We start from the raw sequence: 24,962 nt of genomic DNA on the forward strand, positions 1-24,962 counted from the left end.
TCTCACAATATCTCCCAATCACTGTCTCACTCTCTCACACTATCTCCCACTCACTGTCTCACTCTCACACACTATCTCTCACTCACTCTGTCTCACTCTCTCACACTATCTCCCACTCACTGTCTCACTCTCTCACAATATCTCCCAATCACTGTCTCACTCTCTCACACTATCTCCCACTCACTCTGTCTCACTCTCACACACTATCTCCCACTCACTGTCTCACTCTCTCACTATATCTCCCACTCACTGTCTCACTCTCACACACTATCTCTCACTCACTCTGTCTCACTCACACACACTATCTCCCACTCACTGTCTCACTCTCTCACACTATCTCCCACTCACTGTCTCACTCTCTCACAATATCTCCCATTCACTGTCTCACTCTCTCACAATATCTCCCACTCACTGTCTCACTCTCTCAGACTATCTCCCATTCACTGTCTCACTCTCCCACAATGTCTCCCACTCACTGTCTCACTCTCACACACTATCTCCCACTCACTGTCTCACTCTCTCACAATATCTCCCATTCACTGTCTCACTCTCTCACAATATCTCCCACTCACTGTCTCACTCTCTCACACTATCTCCCATTCACTGTCTCACTCTCCCACAATGTCTCCCACTCACTGTCTCACTCTCTCACACTATCTCCCACCCATCGTCTCACTCTCACACACTATCTCCCACTCACTGTCTCACTCTCTCACAATATCTCCCACTCACTGTCTCACTCTCTCACAATATCTCCCATTCACTGTCTCACTCTCTCACAATATCTCCCACTCACTGTCTCACTCTCTCACACTATCTCCCATTCACTGTCTCACTCTCCCACAATGTCTCCCACTCACTGTCTCACTCTCTCACACTATCTCCCACCCATCGTCTCACTCTCACACACTATCTCCCACTCACTGTCTCACTCTCTCACACTATCTCCCACTCACTGTCTCACTCTCACACACTATCTCCCTCTCACTGTCTCACTCTCTCACACTATCTCCCACCCACTGTCTCACTCTCACACACTATCTCCCACTCACTCTGTCTCACTCTCTCACACAATCTCCCACTCACTGTCTTACTCTCTCACAATATCTCCCACTCACTGTCTCACTCTCTCACACTATCTCCCATTCACTGTCTCACTCTCTCACATTATCTCCCACTCACTGTCTCACTCTCTCACACTATCTCCCACTCACTCTGTCTCACTCTCTCACACTATCTCCCACTCACTGTCTCACTCTCACACACTATCTCCCGCTCACTCTGTCTCACTCACTCACACTATCTCCCATTCACTGTCTCACTCTCTCACACTATCTCCCACTCACTGTCTCACTCTCACACACTATCTCCCATTCACTGTCTCACTCTCTCACACGATCTCCCACTCACTGTCTCACTCTCTCACAATATCTCCCACTCACTGTCTCACTCTCTCACACTATCTCCCACTGACTGTCTCACTCTCTCACAATATCTCCCACTCACTGTCTCACTCTCACACACTATCTCCCACTCACTGTCTCACTCTCTCACACTATCTCCCACTCACTGTCTCACTCTCACACACTATCTCCCACTCACTGTCTCACTTTGTCACAATATCTCCCACTCATTGTCTCACTCTCTCACACTATCTCCCACTCACTGTCTCACTCTCACACACTATCTCCCACTCACTGTCTCACTCTCTCACAATATCTCCCAATCACTGTCTCACTCTCTCACACTATCTCCCACTCACTGTCTCACTCTCACACACTATCTCTCACTCACTCTGTCTCACTCTCTCACACTATCTCCCACTCACTGTCTCACTCTCTCACAATATCTCCCAATCACTGCCTCACTCTCTCACACTATCTCCCACTCACTCTGTCTCACTCTCACACACTATCTCCCACTCACTGTCTCACTCTCTCACTATATCTCCCACTCACTGTCTCACTCTCACACACTATCTCTCACTCACTCTGTCTCACTCACACACACTATCTCCCACTCACTGTCTCACTCTCTCACACTATCTCCCACTCACTGTCTCACTCTCTCACAATATCTCCCATTCACTGTCTCACTCTCTCACACTATCTCCCATTCACTGTCTCACTCTCACACACTATCTCCCACTCACTGTCTCACTCTCACACACTATCTCTCACTCACTCTGTCTCACTCTCTCACAATATCTCCCACTCACTGTCTCACTCTCTCACACTATCTCCCATTCACTGTCTCACTCTCCCACAATGTCTCCCACTCACTGTCTCACTCTCACACACTATATCCCACTCACTGTCTCACTCTCTCACACTATCTCCCACCCACTGTCTTTCTCTCTCACACTATCTCCCACTCACTGTCTCACTCTCTCACACTATCTCCCACTCACTGTCTCACTCTCACACACTATCTCCCACTCACTGTCTCACTCTCTCACAATATCTCCCAATCACTGTCTCACTCTCTCACATTATCTCCCACTCACTGTCTCACTCTCTCACAATATCTCCCACTCACTGTCTCACTCTCACAGACTATCTCCCACTCACTGTCTCACTCTCACACACTATCTCCCACTCACTGTCTCACTTTGTCACACTATCTCCCACTCACTGTCTCACTTTCTCACAATATCTCCCACTCATTGTCTCACTCTCTCACACTATCTCCCACTCACTGTCTCACTCTCACACACTATCTCCCACTCACTGTCTCACTCTCTCACACTATCTCCCACTCACTGTCTCACTCTCTCACAATATCTCCCAATCACTGTCTCACTCTCTCACACTATCTCCCACTCACTGTCTCACTCTCTCACAATATCTCCCACTCACTGTCTCACTCTCTCACAATATCTCCCACTCACTGTCTCACTCTCTCACAATATCTCCCATTCACTGTCTCACTCTCTCACAATATCTCCCATTCACTGTCTCACTCTCTCACACTATCTCCCACTCACTGTCTCACACTCTCACAATATCTCCCACTCACTGTCTCACTCTCACACACTATCTCTCACTCACTCTGTCTCACTCTCACACTATCTCCCACTCACTGTCTCACTCTCTCCCATTATCTCTCACTCACTGTCTCACTCTCTCACAATATCTCTCAATCACTCTGTCTCACTCTCACACACTGTCTCCCACTCACTGTTTCACTCTCTCACAATATCTCCCACTCACTCTATCTCACTCTCTCACACTGTCTCTCACTCACTCTGTCTGACTCTCTCACACTATCTCCCACTCACTGTCTCACTCTCTCACAATATCTCCCACTCACTGTCTCACTCTCACACACTGTCTCCCACTCACTCTGTCTCACTCTCTCACACTGTCTCTCACTCACTCTGTCTGACTCTCTCACACTATCTCCCACTCACTGTCTCACTCTCTCACACTATCTCCCACTCACTCTGTCTCACTCTCTCACACTATCTCTCAATCACTCTGTCTCACTCTCACACACTGTCTCCCACTCACTGTCTCACTCTCTCACAATATCTCCCACTCACTCTGTCTCACTCTCTCACACTATCTCCCACTCACTGTCTCACTCTCTCACACTATCTCCCACTCACTGTCTCACTCTCTCACAATATCTCCCACTCACTGTCTCACTCTCTCACACTATCTCCCATTCACTGTCTCACTCTCTCACACTATCTCCCACTCACTGTCTCACTCTCTCACAATATCTCCCACTCACTCTGTCTCACTCTCTCACACTATCTCTCAATCACTCTGTCTCACTCTCACACACTGTCTCCCACTCACTGTCTCACTCTCTCACAATATCTCCCACTCACTCTTTCTCACTCTCTCACACTGTCTCTCACTCACTCTGTCTCACTCTCACACACTATCTCCCACTCACTCTGTCTCACTCTCACACACTATCTCCCACTCACTCTGTCTCACTCTCTCACACTATCTCCCACTCACACTCTCACCCTATCTCTCACTGTCTCTCTGTGTCTCACACGCTCACTCTCTCACTCACTCCCTGTCTCTCACTCTCTATCTCACACTCTGTCTCACTCTCACACTATCTCTCTCCCACCCCCTCTCTCTCTCTCTCTCGCTTGTTTCCACCATCTCCCTCCACAACAGATAGCCAAGAGCACTTCCGCAAGAACTCAGCTGCTTTCTCCAATCCTCCCGCCAACGCCCCCGCGCTCCCGCTGACGTCCTTTCTCATCGCTCCACAGATCGATTGCAATGTTCCTATCTCACTGTGAAAGCAAGCTCTGACAGATTACCTCGTGGGTTACACTGCCTGGTTCTTGCGATACCTATCTCTGGGACTGTATCAATCTAATATCTTAACCTGACTGATCTGGAGCTGCCCAGGCCACCCTCAGATATGGGTATTATATCTGAACCTGATCAATCATTCCTTATCTGATGCTCGACAATTCCTGATGAAGGGCTTTTGCCCGAAATGCTGTTTTCCCTGCTCCTCGGTTGCTGCCTGACCTGCTGAGCTTTTCCAGCACCGCTCTGATCTCGAGTCTGATCTCCAGCATCTGCAGTCCTCACCTTTCACCTGGGTCCCCAAACTGTCAGAACTTGATTTATTTCCTTGCCCTCATTTCCTCCAAACCCCACCTAGCTGATTCACCTCCTCGCTGCCTTTAGGGCGAAGGTGGTCACTTGGGAAGGTTTAGAGCTGATCGCCTTGTCTCACTTCCCCCGAAACTGGCCTGTGGGCGGGACAGTGGCTTTCAGCGTGCGTCCTCACCCAGTTCTCAGTCCTCACCCAGCTCTAAGTCCTCACCCAGCTCTAAGTCCTCACCCAGCTCTAAGTCCTCACCCAGCTCTAAGTCCTCACCCAGCTCTAAGTCCTCACCCAGCTCTAAGTCCTCACCCAGCTCCTAGTCCTCACCCAGCTCCTAGTCCTCATCCAGCTCTGAGTCCTCACCCAGCTCTGAGTCATCACCCAGCTCTGAGTCCTCACCCAGCTCTCAGTCCTGACCCAACTCTCAGTCATCACCCAGCTCGGAGTCCTCATCCAGCTCTGAGTCCTCATCCAGCTCTGAGTCCTCATCCAGCTCTGAGTCCTCACCCAGCTCTGAGTCCTCACCCAGCTCTGAGTCCTCACCCAGCTCTTAGTCCTCACCTAGCTCTCAGTCTGCACCCAGCTCTCAGTCTGCACCCAGCTCTCAGTCATCACCCAGTTCATAGTCCTAATCCAGCTCTCAGTCCTGACCCAGCTCTCAGTCTTCACCCAGCTCTCAGTCATCACCCAGCTCTTAGTACTCACCCAGCTCTAAGTCCTTACCCAGCTCTCAGTCCTCACCCAGCTCTCAGTCCTCACCCAGTTCCTAGTCCTCACTTAGCTCTTAGTCCTCACCCAGGTCTCGCCGATTCCACCAAGAAGTTGGAGGTGGGATTCAGAGGGTCAAGGGAGTCAAGAGAACTTTACTCCTCATCAAACCCCATGCTGTCCCTGTCTTGGGAGTTTTTGATGGGGGACAGTGTAGAAGGAGCTTTACTCCTTATCGAACCCCGTGCTGTGTCTGTCCTGGGAGTGTTTGATGGGGGACAGTGTAGAGGGAGCTTTACTCTGTATCTAACCCCTTGCTGTCCCTATCCTGGGAGTGTTTGATGGGGGGACAGTGTAGAGAGAACTTTACTCTGTATCTAACCCCGTGCTGTCCCTGTCCTGGGAGTGTTTGATGGGGGACAGTGAAGAGGGAGCTTTGCTCTGTATCTAACCCCGTGCTGTCCCTGTCCTGGGAGTGTTTGATGGGGGACAGTGTAGAGAGAGCTTTACTCTGTATCTAACCCCTTGCTGTCCCTGTCCTGGGAGTGTTTGATGGGGGAACAGTGTAGAGAGAACTTTACTCCTTATCTAACCCCGTGCTGTGTCTGTCCTGGGAGTGTTTGATGGGGGACAGTGTAGAGGGAGCTTTGCTCTGTATCTAACCCCGTGCTGTCCCTGTCCTGGGAGTGTTTGATGGGGGACAGTGTAGAGGGAGCTTTACTCTGTATCTAACCCCGTGCTGTCCCTGTCCTGGGAGTGTTTGATGGGGGGGACAGTGTAGAGAGAGCTTTACTCTGTATGTAACCCCATGCTATCCCTGTCCTGGGAGTGTTTGATGTGGGGACAGTGTAGAGAGGGCTTTACTCTGTATCTAACCCTGTGCTGTCCCTGTCCTGGGAGTGTTTGATGGGGGACAGTGTAGAGGGAGCTTTCCTCTGTATCTAACCCCGTGCTGTCCCTCTCCTGGGAGTGTTTGATGGGGGAAAGTGTAGGGAGAGCTTTACACTGTATCTAACCCCGTGGTATCCCTATCCTGGGAGTGTTTGATGGGGGGAAAGTGTAGAGGGAGCTTTACTCTGTATCTAACCCCGTGCTATCCCCGTCCTGGGGGTGTTTGATGGGGGGACAGTGTAGAGGGAGCTTTACTCTGTATCTAACCCTGTGCTATCCCCGTCCTGGGGGTGTTTGATGGGGGGACAGTGTAGAGGGAGCTTTACTCTGTATCTAACCCTGTGCTGTCCCTGTCCTGGGAGTGTTTGATGGGGGACAGTGTAGAGGGAGTTTTACACTGTATCTAACCCCGTGCTGTCCCTGTCCTGGGTGTGTTTGATGGGGGAAAGTGTAGAGGAAGCTTTGCTCTGTATCTAACCCTGTGCTGTCACTGTCCTGGGAGTGTTTGATGGGGACAGTGTAGAGGGAGCTTTACTCTGTATCTAACCCTGTGCTCTCCCTGTCCTGGGAGTGTTTGATGGGGGACAGTGTAGAGGGAGCTTTACTCTGTATCTAACCCCGTGCTGTCCCTGTCCTGGGAGTGTTTGATGGGGGGACAGTGTAGAGGAAGCTTTACTCTGTATCTAACCCCATGCCATCCCTGTCCTAGGAGTGTTTGATGGGGGAAAGTGGAGAGAGAGCTTTACTCTGTATCTAACACCGTGCTGTCCCTGTCCTGGGAGTGTTTGATGGGGGAACAGTGTAGAGGGAGCTTTACTCTGTATCTAACCCCGTGTTGTCCCTGTCATGGGGGTGTTTGATGGGGGGACAGTGTAGAGGGAGCTTTACTCTGTATTTAACCCTGGACTGTCCCTGTCCTGGGAGTGTTTGATGGGGGGACAGTGTAGAGGGAGCTTTACTCTGTATCTAACCCCGTGCTGTCCCTGTCCTGGGTGTATTTGATGGAGGGACTGTATAGAGAGAGCTTTACTCTGTATCGAACCCCGTGCTGTCCCTGTCCTGCGGGTATTTGGTCGGGGGACAGTGTAGAGGGAGCTTTACACTGTATCTAACCCCGTGGTGTCCCTATCCTGGGAGTGTTTGATGGGGGAAAGTGTAGAGGGAGCTTTACTGTGTATCTGACCCCGTGCTGTCCCTGTCCTGGGAGTGTTTGATGGGGGGACAGTGTAGAGAGAGCTTTACTCTCTATCTCACCCCTTGGTGTCCCTGTCCTGGTAGTGTTTGATGGGGGAACAGTGTAGAGCGAGCTTTATTCTGTATCTAACCCCGTGCTGTACCTGTCCTGGGAGTGTTTGATGGGGGAACAGTGTAGAGGAAGCTTGACACTGTATCTAACGTTGTACTGCCCCTGTCCTGGGGGTGTTTGATGGGGACAGTGTAGAGGGAGCTTGACTCTGTATCTAACCCCGTGCTGTCCCTGTCCTGGGAGTAGTTGCTGGGGACAGTGTAGAGGAAGCTTTACTCTGTATCTAACCCCATGCTGTCCCTGTCCTGGGAGTGTTTGATGGGGGGACAGTGTAGAGGGAGCTTTACTCTGTATCTAACCCCGTGCTGTCCCTGTCCTGGGAGTGTTTGATGGGGGGACAGTGTAGAGGGAGCTTTACTCTGTATCTAACCCCATGCTGTCCCTGTCCTGGGAGTGTTTGATGGGGACAGTGTAGAGAGAGCTTTACTCTGTATCTAACCCCGTGCTGTTCCTGTACTGGGAGTGTTTGATGGGGCGACAGTGTAGAGGAAGCTTTACTCTGTATCTAACCCTGTGCTGTCCCTGTCCTGGGAGTGTTTGATGGGGCGACAGTGTAGAGGGAGCTTTACTCTGTATCTAACCCCTTGCTGTCCCTGTCCTGGGTGTTTTTGATGGGAGGACAGTGTAGAGGGAGCATTACTCTATCTAACCCCGTGCAGTACCTGTGCTGGGAGTGTTTGACGGGGGACAGTGTAGAGGGAGCTTTACTCTGTATCTAACCCCATGCTGTCCCTGTCCTGGGAGTGTTTGATGGGGACAGTGTAGAGAGAGCTTTACTCTGTATCTAACCCCGTGCTGTCCCTGTCCTGGGAGTGTTTGATGGGGACAGTGTAGAGGGAGCTTTACTCTGTAGCTAACCCCATGCTGTCCCTGTCCTGGGAGTGTTTGATGGGGACAGTGTAGAGTGAGCTTTACTCTGTATCTAGCCCCGTGTTGTCCCTGTCCTGGGAGTGTTTGATGGGGACAGTGTAGAGTGAGCTTTACTCTGTATCTAGCCCCGTGTTGTCCCTGTCCTGGGAGTGTTTGATGGGGGGACAGTGTAGAGGGAGCTTTACTCTGTATCTAACCCCGTGCTGTCCCTGTCCTGGGAGTGTTGGATGGGGCGACAGTGTAGAGGGAGCTTTACCCTGTTTCTATCCCCGTGCTATCCCTGTCCTTGGAGTGTTTGATGGGGGACAGTGTAGAGGGAGCTTTACTCTGTATCTAACCCTGTGCTGTCCCTGTCCTGGGAGTGTTTGATGGGGGAAAGTGTAGAGGGAGCTTTACTCTGTATCTAACCCTGTGCTGTCCCTGTCCTGGGAGTGTTTGATGGGGGACAGTGTAGTGGAAGCTTTACTCTGTATCTAACCCTGTGCTGTCACTGTCCTGGGAGTGTTTGATGGGGGGACAGTGTAGAGGGAGCTTTACTCTGTATCTAACCCCGTGCTGTTCCTGTACTGGGAGTGTTTGATGGGGGACAGTGTAGTGGAAGCTTTACTCTGTATCTAACCCTGTGCTGTCACTGTCCTGGGAGTGTTTGATGGGGCGACAGTGTCGAGAGAGCTTTACTCTGTATCTAACCCTGTGCTGTCCCTGTCCTGGGAGTGTTTGATGGGGGGACAGTGTAGAGGGAGCTTTACTCTGTATCTAACCCTGTGCTGTCCCTGTCCTGGGAGTGTTTGATGGGGGACAGTGTGGAGAGAGCTTTACTCTGTATCTAACCCCGTGCTGCCCCTGTCCAGGGAGTGTTTGATGGGTGGGACAGTGTAGAGGGAGCTTTACTCTGTATCTAACCCCGTGCTGTCCCTGTCCTGGGAGTGTTTGATGGGGACAGTGTAGAGGGAGCTTTACTCTGTAGCTAACCCCGTGCTGTCCCTGTCCTGGGAGTGTTTGATGGGGGGACAGTGTAGAGAGAGCTTTACTCTGTATCTAACCCCGTGCTGTCCCTGTCCTGGGAGTGTTTGATGGGGGGACAGTGTAGAGGGAGCTTTACTCTGTATCTAACCCTGTGCTGTCCCTGTCCTGGGAGTGTTTGATGGGGGGACAGTGTAGAGGGAGCTTTCCTCTGTATCTAACCCCGTGCTGTCCCTGTCCTGGGAGTGTTTGATGGGGGACAGTGTAGAGGGAGCTTTACTCTGTATCTAACCCCGTGCTGTTCCTGTACTGGGAGTGTTTGATGGGGCGACAGTGTAGAGGGAGCTTTCCTCTGTATCTAACCCCGTGCTGTCCCTGTCCTGGGAGTGTTTGATGGGGGGACAGTGTAGAGAGAGCTTTACTCTGTATCTAACCCTGTGCTGTCCCTGTCCTGGGAGTGTTTGATGGTGGACAGTGTAGAGGGAGCTTTCCTCTGAATCTAACCCCGTGCTGTCCCTGTCCTGGGAGTGTTTGATGGGGGGACAGTGAAGAGAGAGCTTTACTCTGTATCTAACCCTGTGCTGTCCCTGTCCTGGGAGTGTTTGATGGGGCGACAGTGTAGAGGGAGCTTTCCTCTGTATCTAACCCCGTGCTGTCCCTGTCCTGGGAGTGTTTGATGGGGGGACAGTGTAGAGGGAGCTTTACTCTGTATCTAACCCTGTGCTGTCCCTGTCCTGGGAGTGTTTGATGGGGGACAGTGTAGAGGGAGTTTTACACTGTATCTAACCCCGTGCTGTCCCTGTCCTGGGTGTGTTTGATGGGGGAAAGTGTAGAGGAAGCTTTGCTCTGTATCTAACCCTGTGCTGTCACTGTCCTGGGAGTGTTTGATGGGGACAGTGTAGAGGGAGCTTTACTCTGTATCTAACCCCGTGCTAACCCCGTCCTGGGGGTGTTTGATGGGGGGACAGTGTAGAGGGAGCTTTACTCTGTATCTAACCCTGTGCTATCCCCGTCCTGGGGGTGTTTGATGGGGGGACAGTGTAGAGGGAGCTTTACTCTGTATCTAACCCTGTGCTATCCCCGTCCTGGGTGTGTTTGATGGGGGAAAGTGTAGAGGAAGCTTTGCTCTGTATCTAACCCTGTGCTGTCACTGTCCTGGGAGTGTTTGATGGGGACAGTGTAGAGAGGGCTTTACTCTGTATCTAACCCCATGCTGTTCCTGTACTGGGAGTGTTTGATGGGGACAGTGTAGAGGGAGCTTTACTCTGTATCTAACCCTGTGCTCTCCCTGTCCTGGGAGTGTTTGATGGGGGACAGTGTAGAGGGAGCTTTACTCTGTATCTAACCCCGTGCTGTCCCTGTCCTGGGAGTGTTTGATGGGGGGACAGTGTAGAGGAAGCTTTACTCTGTATCTAACCCCATGCCATCCCTGTCCTAGGAGTGTTTGATGGGGGAAAGTGGAGAGAGAGCTTTCCTCTGTATCTAACACCGTGCTGTCCCTGTCCTGGGAGTGTTTGATGGGGGAACAGTGTAGAGGGAGCTTTACTCTGTATCTAACCCCGTGTTGTCCCTGTCATGGGGGTGTTTGATGGGGGGACAGTGTAGAGGGAGCTTTACTCTGTATTTAACCCTGTACTGTCCCTGTCCTGGGAGTGTTTGATGGGGGGACAGTGTAGAGGGAGCTTTACTCTGTATCTAACCCCGTGCTGTCCCTGTCCTGGGTGTATTTGGTGGAGGGACTGTATAGAGAGAGCTTTACTCTGTATCGAACCCCGTGCTGTCCCTGTCCTGCGGGTATTTGGTCGGGGGACAGTGTAGAGGGAGCTTTACACTGTATCTAACCCCGTGGTGTCCCTATCCTGGGAGTGTTTGATGGGGGAAAGTGTAGAGGGAGCTTTACTGTGTATCTGACCCCGTGCTGTCCCTGTCCTGGGAGTGTTTGATGGGGGGACAGTGTAGAGAGAGCTTTACTCTCTATCTCACCCCTTGGTGTCCCTGTCCTGGTAGTGTTTGATGGGGGAACAGTGTAGAGCGAGCTTTATTCTGTATCTAACCCCGTGCTGTACCTGTCCTGGGAGTGTTTGATGGGGGAACAGTGTAGAGGAAGCTTTACACTGTATCTAACGTTGTACTGCCCCTGTCCTGGGGGTGTTTGATGGGGACAGTGTAGAGGGAGCTTTACTCTGTATCTAACCCCGTGCTGTCCCTGTCCTGGGAGTAGTTGCTGGGGACAGTGTAGAGGAAGCTTTACTCTGTATCTAACCCCATGCTGTCCCTGTCCTGGGAGTGTTTGATGGGGGGACAGTGTAGAGGGAGCTTTACTCTGTATCTAACCCCGTGCTGTCCCTGTCCTGGGAGTGTTTGATGGGGGGACAGTGTAGAGGGAGCTTTACTCTGTATCTAACCCCATGCTGTCCCTGTCCTGGGAGTGTTTGATGGGGACAGTGTAGAGAGAGCTTTACTCTGTATCTAACCCCGTGCTGTTCCTGTACTGGGAGTGTTTGATGGGGCGACAGTGTAGAGGGAGCTTTACTCTGTATCTAACCCTGTGCTGTCCCTGTCCTGGGAGTGTTTGATGGGGCGACAGTGTAGAGGGAGCTTTACTCTGTATCTAACCCCTTGCTGTCCCTGTCCTGGGTGTTTTTGATGGGAGGACAGTGTAGAGGGAGCATTACTCTATCTAACCCCGTGCAGTACCTGTGCTGGGAGTGTTTGACGGGGGACAGTGTAGAGGGAGCTTTACTCTGTATCTAACCCCATGCTGTCCCTGTCCTGGGAGTGTTTGATGGGGACAGTGTAGAGAGAGCTTTACTCTGTATCTAACCCCGTGCTGTCCCTGTCCTGGGAGTGTTTGATGGGGACAGTGTAGAGGGAGCTTTACTCTGTAGCTAACCCCATGCTGTCCCTGTCCTGGGAGTGTTTGATGGGGACAGTGTAGAGTGAGCTTTACTCTGTATCTAGCCCCGTGTTGTCCCTGTCCTGGGAGTGTTTGATGGGGACAGTGTAGAGTGAGCTTTACTCTGTATCTAGCCCCGTGTTGTCCCTGTCCTGGGAGTGTTTGATGGGGGGACAGTGTAGAGGGAGCTTTACTCTGTATCTAACCCCGTGCTGTCCCTGTCCTGGGAGTGTTGGATGGGGCGACAGTGTAGAGGGAGCTTTACCCTGTTTCTATCCCCGTGCTATCCCTGTCCTTGGAGTGTTTGATGGGGGACAGTGTAGAGGGAGCTTTACTCTGTATCTAACCCTGTGCTGTCCCTGTCCTGGGAGTGTTTGATGGGGGAAAGTGTAGAGGGAGCTTTGCTCTGTATCTAACCCCGTGCGGTCCCTGTCCTGGGAGTGTTTGATGGGGGGACAGTGTAGTGGAAGCTTTACTCTGTATCTAACCCTGTGCTGTCACTGTCCTGGGAGTGTTTGATGGGGGGACAGTGTAGAGGGAGCTTTACTCTGTATCTAACCCTGTGCTATTCCCGTCCTGGGGGTGTTTGATGGGGGGACAGTGTAGAGGGAGCTTTACTCTGTATCTAACCCTGTGCTGTCCCTGTCCTGGGAGTGTTTGATGGGGGACAGTTTAGAGGGAGCTTTACTCTGTATCTAACCCTGTGCTGTCACTGTCCTGGGAGTGTTTGATGGGGGGACAGTGTAGAGGGAGCTTTACTCTGTATCTAACCCTGTGCTATTCCCGTCCTGGGGGTGTTTGATGGGGGGACAGTGTAGAGGGAGCTTTACTCTGTATCTAACCCTGTGCTGTCCCTGTCCTGGGAGTGTTTGATGGGAGGACAGTGTAGAGGGAGCTTTACTCTGTATCTAACCCCGTGCTGTCCCTGTCCTGGGTGTGTTTGATGGGGGAAAGTGTAGAGGAAGCTTTGCTCTGTATCTAACCCTGTGCTGTCACTGTCCTGGGAGTGTTTGATGGGGGGACAGTGTAGAGGGAGCTTTACTCTGTATCTAACCCTGTGCTGTCCCTGTCCTGGGAGTGTTTGATGGGGGGACAGTGTAGAGGGAGCTTTACTCTGTATCTAACCCTGTGCTGTCCCTGTCCTGGGAGTGTTTGATGGGGGGACAGTGTAGTGGAAGCTTTACTCTGTATCTAACCCTGTGCTGTCACTGTCCTGGGAGTGTTTGATGGGGGGACAGTGTAGAGGGAGCTTTACTCTGTATCTAACCCTGTGCTGTCCCTGTCCTGGGAGTGTTTGATGGGGGAAAGTGTAGAGGGAGCTTTGCTCTGTATCTAACCCCGTGCTGTCCCTGTCCTGGGAGTGTTTGATGGGGGGACAGTGTAGTGGAAGCTTTACTCTGTATCTAACCCTGTGCTGTCACTGTCCTGGGAGTGTTTGATGGGGGGACAGTGTAGAGGGAGCTTTACTCTGTATCTAACCCCGTGCTGTTCCTGTACTGGGAGTGTTTGATGGGGCGACAGTGTCGAGAGAGCTTTACTCTGTATCTAACCCTGTGCTGTCCCTGTCCTGGGAGTGTTTGATGGGGGGACAGTGTAGAGGGAGCTTTACTCTGTATCTAACCCTGTGCTGTCCCTGTCCAGGGAGTGTTTGATGGGGGACAGTGTGGAGAGAGCTTTACTCTGTATCTAACCCCGTGCTGCCCCTGTCCAGGGAGTGTTTGATGGGTGGGACAGTGTAGAGGGAGCTTTACTCTGTATCTAACCCCGTGCTGTCCCTGTCCTGGGAGTGTTTGATGGGGACAGTGTAGAGGGAGCTTTACTCTGTAGCTAACCCCGTGCTGTCCCTGTCCTGGGAGTGTTTGATGGGGGGACAGTGTAGAGAGAGCTTTACTCTGTATCTAACCCCGTGCTGTCCCTGTCCTGGGAGTGTTTGATGGGGGGACAGTGTAGAGAGAGCTTTACTCTGTATCTAACCCTGTGCTGTCCCTGTCCTGGGAGTGTTTGATGGGGGGACAGTGTAGAGGGAGCTTTCCTCTGTATCTAACCCCGTGCTGTCCCTGTCCTGGGAGTGTTTGATGGGGGACAGTGTAGAGGGAGCTTTACTCTGTATCTAACCCCGTGCTGTTCCTGTACTGGGAGTGTTTGATGGGGCGACAGTGTAGAGGGAGCTTTCCTCTGTATCTAACCCCGTGCTGTCCCTGTCCTGGGAGTGTTTGATGGGGGGACAGTGTAGAGAGAGCTTTACTCTGTATCTAACCCTGTGCTGTCCCTGTCCTGGGAGTGTTTGATGGTGGACAGTGTAGAGGGAGCTTTCCTCTGAATCTAACCCCGTGCTGTCCCTGTCCTGGGAGTGTTTGATGGGGGGACAGTGTAGAGAGAGCTTTACTCTGTATCTAACCCTGTGCTGTCCCTGTCCTGGGAGTGTTTGATGGGGGGACAGTGTAGAGGGAGCTTTCCTCTGTATCTAACCCCGTGCTGTCCCTGTCCTGGGAGTGTTTGATGGGGGACAGTGTAGAGGGAGCTTTACTCTGTATCTAACCCCGTGCTGTTCCTGTACTGGGAGTGTTTGATGGGGCGACAGTGTAGAGGGAGCTTTCCTCTGTATCTAACCCCGTGCTGTCCCTGTCCTGGGAGTGTTTGATGGGGGGACAGTGTAGAGGAAGCTTTCCTCTGTATCTAATCCCGTGCTGTCCCTGTCCTGGGAGTGTTTGATGGGGGACAGTGTTGAGGGAGCTTTACTCTGTATCTAACCCCGTGCTGTCCCTGTCCTGGGAGTGTTTGATGGGGGGACAGTGTAGAGGGAGCTTTCCTCTGTATCTCACCCCGTGCTGTCCCTGTCCTGGGAGTGTTTGATAGGGGGACAGTGTCAAGGGAGCTTTCCTCTGTATCGCACCCCGTGCTGTCCCTGTCCTGGGAGTGTTTGATGGGGACAGTGTAGAGGGAGCTTTACTCTATATCTAACCCTGTGCTGTCCCTGTCCTGGGAGTGTTTGATGGGGACAGTGTCGAGAGAGCTTTACTCTGTATCTAACCCCGTGCTGTCCCTTTCCTGGGAGTGTTTGATGTGGGGACAGTGTAGAGGGAGCTTTACTCTGTATCTAACCCCGTGCTGTCCCTGTCCTGGGAGTGTTTGATGGGGGACAGTGTCGAGAGAGCTTTACTCTGTATCTAACCCTGTGCTGTCCCTCTCCTGGGAGTGTTTGATGGGGGGACAGTGTCGAGAGAGCTTTACTCTGTATCTAACCCCGTGCTGTCCCTTTCCTGGGAGTGTTTGATGTGGGGACAGTGTAGAGGGAGCTTTACTCTGTTTCTAACCCTGTGCTGTCCCTCTCCTGGGAGTGTTTTATGGGGGACAGTGTAGAGGGAGCTTTACTCTGTATCTAACCCCGTGCTGTCCCTATCCTGGGAGTGTTTGATGGGGGGACAGTGTTGAGGGAGCTTGAGCAACCGAAGATTTGGCTGCACATGACGTTTGTTGTTTCCATCCCGTCTCTATGAACCCTCGGTGTTGCGTTAATCTTCGATACTGGCTGCAAGGAACCATATTGCTTGGATCACTTATGGAGGTTTATCAAATCCTGAGGGGCTTGGATAGGGTGAATGGCCTATTTTCCAGAGTGGCGGACTCCCAAACTAGAGGAGGATAGGTTTAGGGTGTGAGGGGAAAATTTTAAAAGCGATCTAAGGGGCAACTTTTTCACACAGAGGGTGGTGTGTGTATGGAATGAGCTGCCAGAGGATGAGGTGGAGGCTGGTACAATTACAACATTTAAGAGGCATTTGGGTGGGTATATGAATAGGAAGGGTTTGGAGGGATATGGGCCGGGTGCTGGCAGGTGGGATTAGATTGGGTTGGGATATCTGGTCGGCATGGACGGGTTGGACCGAAGGGTCTGTTTGTGTGCTGTGTGACTCTGTGACTCTCTGAGAGAGAATAGATGATCCCAGTTCAGAGGAACCCTTCACCCCAAATCAGTATCGAGGCATATAACAGCGTGCAGGACATTTGTCTTCCTCAAGGTGGGAATGCTTTTGAGCAGTTGGTGTTATGTCCGTGCAGATGGGAGCTGACCTCAGCTTCCTTCACATTGTTCCTCACCCTCTCTTTGTCCTCCAGCCTCTGAAAACGTTCTGAAGAGGATGACCATTATCGGAGTGATCCTGAACTTCCGGACGATGGCGCAGGAAGCTCTGCGAGGTGTAAGTTGACATCGCTGTCCTGACGGTCACTGCGTGGGCGCACCGTGTCCCCGTGCATCCCGATTACCCTGCAGCGGTAACCATGTTCCCAAGACAGCATCCCAACGCACTCTTGGCTGGCACCTCGGTTTCAGCCCTCTGGTAAACCTGACACCATCTGGAACAGCAAGGTCCCTGTCACTTCCATGTGCCCGCAGACCGCCATTGGCGCCTGGTTAAGCAGGAGCTGATTGTTCGCATCCTGCCTTTCCAATTGCCCCATGACATTGGCCCTCCCGATCACGAGTCTCTGCCCAAGGGCACCGCATCGCCATGCTGTTCAACTCTCTCCAATTTTGACCTCTTCAACATCCTGGATCTTGAGTCCTCCACTCAGTGTTGTGGCGGCAGTGACCTTGCAGCATTATCGCTGGACGGTTAATCCAGAGACGCTGGCAATGTTCTGGGGACCCCGGGTTTGAATCCCACCACAGCAGATGGTGAAGTTTGAATGCAAACGAAATCTGGAAATCAGAATCTGCAGATGTCAGTTGTTGGGGAAAACTCCATCTGGTTCACGAATGACCTTCAGGGAAGGCAACTGCCCTCCTTACTTGGTCTGGGCCTACACGTGACTCCAGACCCACAGCCAACATGCTTGGCTTTTAACTGCCCTCTGGACAATAGGGATGGGACAAGAAATGCTGGGCCTAGCCAGTGAAGTCATCATCCTGTGAATGAATGAAAAACATAGGAATTCCCTCCCTCACCGTCTCCCATCACGCCTCCCTCCTTTAGCATGGCCAATCCACCATATCCTGCACCTCCCTGTGACACTATGGGACAATTTAGCATGGCCAATCCACCCTTACCTGCACATCCTGGGCACTATGGGACAATTTAGCATGGCCAATCCACCCTAACCTGCACATCCCAGGGCACTATGGGACAATTTAGCACGGTCAATCCACCCTAACCTGCACATCCCTGGGCACTATGGGACAATTTAGCATGGCCAATCCACCCTAACCTACACATCCCTGGGCACTATGGGACAATTTAGCATGGCCAATCCACCCTAACCTGCACATCCCTGGGCACTATGGGACAATTTAGCATGGCCAATCCACCCTAACCTGCACATCCCTGGGCACTATGGGACAATTTAGCATGGCCAATCCACCCTAACCTGCACATCCCTGGGCACTATGGGACAATTTAGCATGGCCAATCCACCCTAACCTGCACATCTTTGGACTGTGGGAGGAAACCGGAGCACCCGGAGGAAACCCGCGCAGACCCGGGGAGAATGTGCAAACTCCACACCGACAGTCGCCCAAAGCTGGAATCGAACGTGGGTCCCCGGTGCTGTGTGGCAGCAGCACTCACAACTGAGCCACCGTGCTGGCCTCAAGATGAGACAATTGCAGATCTATTGTGCTTCCTATTGTTACTGTACAATACACACAGATAACTGAATCCATGACACAGAGATAGTGATTGAAGCTAAAGCTGACACCTTTATGTCATATGTTGTGATGTCGTGCAGCTGTCTCATAGGTACAGGTCTGCCTGGTTTGGAATAGTTAGCATCCGCGATAGAGTGCTTGAAGCTCCAGTGGTAAATGTTACAGAAATGTTGTTTCTTGTCCTTCGACAGGTCTTATCCAGCCATATCCCATTCCTCATGGGCTCCCTTGAGATTCTGAATGATGTCGTCAGCCCTGCCACTGACATTAAGGTACGGGAGGTCATGGTTACACGGGTGTGTGGGGTCGGTTTGACTCAATCTAGTGCCACCCTCAGCGTAAGTTGTCTTTCATGCTGCTTCTCCGAGAGTTTTCAGTGACTGGGATCAGGTGACTGACGGTGGATATTTTAGCCCAATACTGTCGCGCCAAAGAGAGAAAAGGGCATGTTACAGCGGCAAGCAGCAAGCATGCACGTGGGCTTCGCTCCCGGACAGTGAAGGAGGGCACGAGTGTTGCCCACGAAGCGCGAGACAGAGGGTGCGAATCCGTGAAAGGGATCACTGACTCAATGCAGCGCGCCCGCGTCCTGATTTGCAGCGGGGTGGGCTGAAGCCTTTTTGTACATCCGCGAACAGAGCCTAGCCACTGGGCACAGCGCCCCGTGGACACTCCCGCCAATGTGAACAACGTCAGCAAACCGTCTTCACTGTCCATCCCATTGGCGGTGACGGTGGCCTGCCAGTAATGTCAGCAGACCGAGGAGGTGGGTTCAAACCTCACCATCTCATGGAGTTTAACCATTCAACCAGCAATTGAACATGAGGCCTGGTGATCACCATGGCAACCATCATCCATTATTGTAAAAATGCCCTTCAGGGATTGATTGGAACTGTGCACTCCTCATGATCTATCAGAATTAATCGCAAAATCTTGGGCATTCTCACTGTTTCACACAGACAAAGGTTCGGTTGCATATATTGACTCCTTATGTTTTATTGAAATGGTGAAGAGGCAGTTTGTCAACACTGGGGGACTGCATATTGATATTTTGATCCCTAATTACCCTTGGACTGAGAGGCTTGCTGGGCCATTTCAGAGGGGCAGTTCAACGTCAACCAGCAGGTCTGGAGTCACATGTAGGCAGAAGTGGGTACTGCAGATGCTGGAGATCAGAGTCAAGATTAGAGCGGTGCTGGAAAAGCACAGCAGGGTCAGGCAGCATCCGAGGAGCAGGAGAGTCAACGTTTCGGGCAAAAGCTCTTCATCAGGAATGGGACCTCATTCCTGACAAAGGGCTTATGCCCGAAACGTCGATTTTCCTGCTCCTCGGATGCTGCCTGACCTGCTGTGCTTTTCCAGCACCGCTCTAATCTTGACTCTGGAGTCACACATCGGCGATTGTCATCCTTAGAACATCGAACATAGGAAAGTACAGCACAGCACAGGCCCTTAGGCCCATGATTCCTTGGTTTGGAATCCTCCCCAGCTCACCCTTCCCAATCTCCTCCAGCCCTGGGGCAGGTGACGCTCTTTGTCCAAGTTCTGGCTGAGGGAGTGTCTGCCATTTTAATCGGGGCCTCTTAAATTCGGCAGTTCCTTACCTCAACCTCTCCCTCTGCGACAGCATCCTGCTTTAAAGGCTTACCCATGTTCCGGGTCACCTCGCCTTAAGTAGCTGAGTGTCAAATTCTGCTCAATAATGCGCCTGTACAGTATATCGACCGAACACGGGAAATTAGAGTATGGCAAACTCTTCCTAGCTTGTATTGGCAGAATGTGAACCTTTGACCTCTGGGCCGCTCAGGCAATGGCATCAGGCTTCGGTGCCTGGTTTGCTTCTTGGAGGAGCAGCGTGTGAGGTGTTCACACCCACTGGCTCTCCCATTCCACGTTCCCTGTGGATAATATTGACGTCTCTCCCTCCTCCTTCCCCCAAACGCCCACTGCTGACCCTCACACAGAGAGAGAGAGAGAGAGAGAGGATGCCCTGAGTTAACTTGTTTCTTGATTCCTGCAGGATCTGTTAGCTATCTATGAACTGACGTCTGCTGCTGGCGTTTCATGCCTCGTGGATCCTGCCCTTGTCATTGCGCTTTCCAACCCAAAAAATGGTAAGTTTGCGAGAAAAAAGAAATCAAAAGCCAAAGGGCCTATTCCGCTCCTATTTCCTCTGAGCCAATCTCAGCCCCCGTCGCTAATTATGGGCTGGATCTTTGACTCACTGCGCCTGGTAAAATGCAATCTGGACACAGGGTCAGTCAATAACAGACTAGTTCCCGAGTTACAGGGTGAACTGGGCCTAAAACCTGGCACACTGCAGTGCCGAGGGAGAGCTGCAGTGTTGATGAAACTGCTTCCTCCTCTCAGCTCATGTCGACTATCTCAGCTGGGTGTGTGGCACGCCGCTTTAAGGAAACGCAGGGGACTCCCAGCTTATTAGTGAAGCTGGTAAGGAGGCCAGAGTACTTTGACAGAACCCCTTGTTGCTTCACTCAAACACACTCTTTCCCTCCTTCTCGCTGATGCTATCCATTCTCTCTTGAAAACAATAAATTCAGTGAAATTAAAAAGAAACATAGAACTGCAAAGGCCGGAAATCAGAAACAAAACCAGCAGTTGTTGGACAAACTCAGCAGGTCTGGCGACATCTGCGAAGAGAAGTCAAAGTGAATGATTCAGGTCCTGTGACCGCCCACCCCCGCCCCTCCTCCTTCAGCAGCCACAGTCCCTTCAGTTTGGTTGCTCGGGCCTGTAACCCCAAGACCTTTCGCGATTGGGATGGATTCAGGTGGCCATTTGTTTACCCGTGCCCGCAGTGCATTCTGGGAAAGGCGGCCCTACTCTGTGCAGTTCACCACCACCTTCTCAAGGGGCAGTTAGCAATGGGCCACATGCCTTTCAAAGCAGAAATACTGCAGGTTCTGGAAATCTGAGGGAGACACCGAGAAGGCTGGAGAAACGCAGCATCAGTGGAGAGAAAGCAAACAGTTCCAGGACAGGATGACTATTTCCAAACTCTGAGCTGTCGCTATGTAAGGACCGGTGGGGGTGGAAAGGACTGGTTTTCACAGTGAGTCAGCACCTGTGACACCCCTCTGCGCCACAGCCCCCCCCCCCCCCCCCCACCCCCCCCCCTCCCCCCCCGACAAATGACCTAAAAAGATGTCAAGCAAAGGGAACCATCTAATAGCAGGTAGAAGCACCAGGGGGCATCGTAGGACACTGCGGATGGGTCAATTGGCTGATCCACCTGTACAGAAGGCAAGGACTCACTGATCAGCAATGTCATCCGACAATATCGCTCCAAATCCCACCCAGACTGTCATCCGACAATATCGCTCCAAATCCCTCCCAGACTGACATCCGACAATATCGCTCCAAATCCCACCCAGACTGACATACGACAATATCGCTCCAAATCCCTCCCAGACTGACATCCGACAATATCGCTCCAAATCCCACCCAGACTGACATCCGACAATATCGCTCCAAATCCCACCCAGACTGTCATACGACAATATCGCTCCAAATCCCACCCAGACTGACATCCGACAATATCGCTCCAAATCCCACCCAGACTGACATCCGACAATATCGCTCCAAATCCCACCCAGACTGTCATACTACAATATCGCTCCAAATCCCACCCAGACTGACATCCGACAATATCGCTCCAAATCCCACCCAGACTGACATACTACAATATCGCTCCAAATCCCACCCAGACTGACATCCGACAATATCGCTCCAAATCCCGCCCAGACTGTCATACTACAATATCGCTCCAAATCCCACCCAGACTGACATCCGACAATATCGCTCCAAATCCCACCCAGACTGACATCCGACAATATCACTCCAAATCCCACCCAGACTGACATCCGACAATATCGCTCCAAATCCCACCCAGAGTGACATCCGACAATATCGCTCCAAATCCCACCCAGACTGTCATCCGACAATATCGCTCCAAATCCCACCCAGAGTGACATCCGACAATATCGCTCCAAATCCCACCCAGACTGACATCCGACAATATCGCTCCAAATCCCACCCAGATTGACATACTACAATATCGCTCCAAATCCCACCCAGACTGTCATACTACAATATCGCTCCAAATCCCACCCAGACTGACATACTACAATATCGCTCCAAATCCCACCCAGACTGACATACTACAATATCGCTCCAAATCCCTCCCAGACTGACATCCGACAATATCGCTCCAAATCCCACCCAGACTGACATCCGACAATATCGCTCCAAATCCCACCCAGACTGTCATACTACAATATCGCTCCAAATCCCACCCAGACTGACATCCGACAATATCGCTCCAAATCCCACCCAGACTGTCATACTACAATATCGCTCCAAATCCCACCCAGACTGACATCCGACAATATCGCTCCAAATCCCACCCAGACTGACATCCGACAATATCGCTCCAAATCCCACCCAGACTGACATACTACAATATCGCTCCAAATCCCTCCCAGACTGACATCCGACAATATCGCTCCAAATCCCACCCAGACTGACATCCGACAATATCGCTCCAAATCCCACCCAGACTGTCATACTACAATATCGCTCCAAATCCCACCCAGACTGACATCCGACAATATCGCTCCAAATCCCACCCAGACTGACATACTACAATATCGCTCCAAATCCCACCCAGACTGTCATACTACAATATCGCTCCAAATCCCACCCAGACTGTCATACTACAATATCGCTCCAAATCCCGCCCAGACTGACATCCGACAATATCGCTCCAAATCCCACCCAGACTGACATCCGACAATATCGCTCCAAATCCCACCCAGACTGTCATACTACAATATCGCTCCAAATCCCACCCAGACTGACATACTACAATATCGCTCCAAATCCCACCCAGACTGTCATCCGACAACATCGCTCCAAATCCCACCCAGACTGTCATCCGACAATATCGCTCCAAATCCCACCCAGACTGACATCCGACAATATCGCTCCAAATCCCACCCAGACTGTCATACGACAATATCGCTCCAAATCCCACCCAGACTGACATCCGACAATATCGCTCCAAATCCCACCCAGACTGACATCCGACAATATCGCTCCAAATCCCACCCAGACTGTCATACTTCAATATCGCTCCAAATCCCACCCAGACTGACATCCGACAATATCGCTCCAAATCCCACCCATACTGACATACTACAATATCGCTCCAAATCCCACCCAGACTGACATACTACAATATCGCTCCAAATCCCACCCAGACTGACATACTACAATATCGCTCCAAATCCCTCCCAGACTGACATCCGACAATATCGCTCCAAATCCCACCCAGACTGACATCCGACAATATCGCTCCAAATCCCACCCAGACTGACATCCGACAATATCGCTCCAAATCCCTCCCAGACTGACATACTACAATATCGCTCCAAATCCCACCCAGACTGTCATACTACAATATCGCTCCAAATCCCGCCCAGACTGACATCCGACAATATCGCTCCAAATCCCACCCAGACTGTCATACTACACTATCGCTCCAAATCCCACCCAGACTGTCATACTACAATATCGCTCCAAATCCCACCCAGACTGACATCCGACAATATCGCTCCAAATCCCACCCAGACTGACATCCGACAATATCGCTCCAAATCCCACCCAGACTGACATCCGACAACATCGCTCCAAATCCCACCCAGACTGTCATACTACAATATCGCTCCAAATCCCACCCAGACTGACATCCGACAATATCGCTCCAAATCCCACCCAGACTGTCATACTACAATATCGCTCGAAATCCCACCCAGACTGTCATACTACAATATCGCTCCAAATCCCGCCCAGACTGTCATCCGACAATATCGCTCCAAATCCCACCCAGACTGTCATAATACAATATCGCTCCAAATCCCACCCAGACTGACATCCGACAATATCGCTCCAAATCCCGCCCAGACTGACATCCGACAATATCGCTCCAAATCCCACCCAGACTGACATCCGACAATATCGCTCCAAATCCCACCCAGACTGTCATCCGACAATATCGCTCCAAATCCCACCCAGACTGACATACTACAATATCGCTCCAAATCCCACCCAGACTGACATCCGACAATATCGCTCCAAATCCCACCCAGACTGACATCCGACAATATCGCTCCAAATCCCGCCCAGACTGACATCCGACAATATCGCTCCAAATCCCACCCAGACTGACATCCGACAATATCGCTCCAAATCCCACCCAGACTGACATCCGACAATATCGCTCCAAATCCCGCCCAGACTGACATACTACAATATCGATCCAAATCCCACCCAGACTGACATCCGACAATATCGCTCCAAATCCCGCCCAGATTGTCATGCGACGATATCGCTCCAAATCCCACCCAGACTGTCATCCGACAATATCGCTCCAAATCCCACCCAGACTGACATCCGACAATATCGCTCCAAATCCCACCCAGACTGACATCCGACAATATCACTCCAAATCCCACCCAGACTGACATCCAACAATATCGCTCCAAATCCCTCCCAGACTGACATCCGACAATATCGCTCCAAATCCCACCCAGACTGACATACGACAATATCGCTCCAAATCCAACCCAGACTGACATCCGACAATATCGCTCCAAATCCCACCCAGACTGTCATCCGACAATATCGCTCCAAATCCCACCCAGACTGTCATACTACAATATCGCTCCAAATCCCACCCAGACTGTCATACTACAATATCGCTCCAAATCCCACCCAGACTGTCATGCTACAATATCGCTCCAAATCCCACCCAGACTGACATCCGACAATATCGCTCCAAATCCCACCCAGACTGACATCCGACAATATCGCTCCAAATCCCACCCAGACTGTCATACTATAATATCGCTCCAAATCCCACCCAGACTGTCATACTACAATATCGCTCCAAATCCCACCCAGACTGACATCCGACAATATCGCTCCAAATCCCACCCAGACTGACATACTACAATATCGCTCCAAATCCCACCCAGACTGTCATACTACAATATCGCTCCAAATCCCAC

At 51.5% G+C, this 24,962-nt stretch overlaps 1 protein-coding gene across 1 annotated transcript in view; it reads left to right on the forward strand.

The window, feature by feature from the left end:
- The window catches only part of LOC122546558 (nck-associated protein 1-like), a 234,902-nt gene that overhangs the window by 157,258 nt on the left and 52,682 nt on the right, over positions 1 to 24,962 (forward strand). Inside the window, exons 25-27 of the mRNA XM_087985609.1 lie at positions 16,341 to 16,423; positions 18,063 to 18,143; positions 19,892 to 19,985. Coding sequence (XP_087841735.1) covers positions 16,341 to 16,423; positions 18,063 to 18,143; positions 19,892 to 19,985 — 258 coding nt within the window. The remainder of the gene's footprint in view (positions 1 to 16,340; positions 16,424 to 18,062; positions 18,144 to 19,891; positions 19,986 to 24,962) is intronic.

This window comes from Chiloscyllium plagiosum, unplaced genomic scaffold, assembly GCF_037043375.1.
Source record: "Chiloscyllium plagiosum isolate Xiang-an unplaced genomic scaffold, Cpla_swu_hap1 HiC_scaffold_53X, whole genome shotgun sequence".
Taxonomy (NCBI): Eukaryota; Metazoa; Chordata; class Chondrichthyes; order Orectolobiformes; family Hemiscylliidae; genus Chiloscyllium; species Chiloscyllium plagiosum.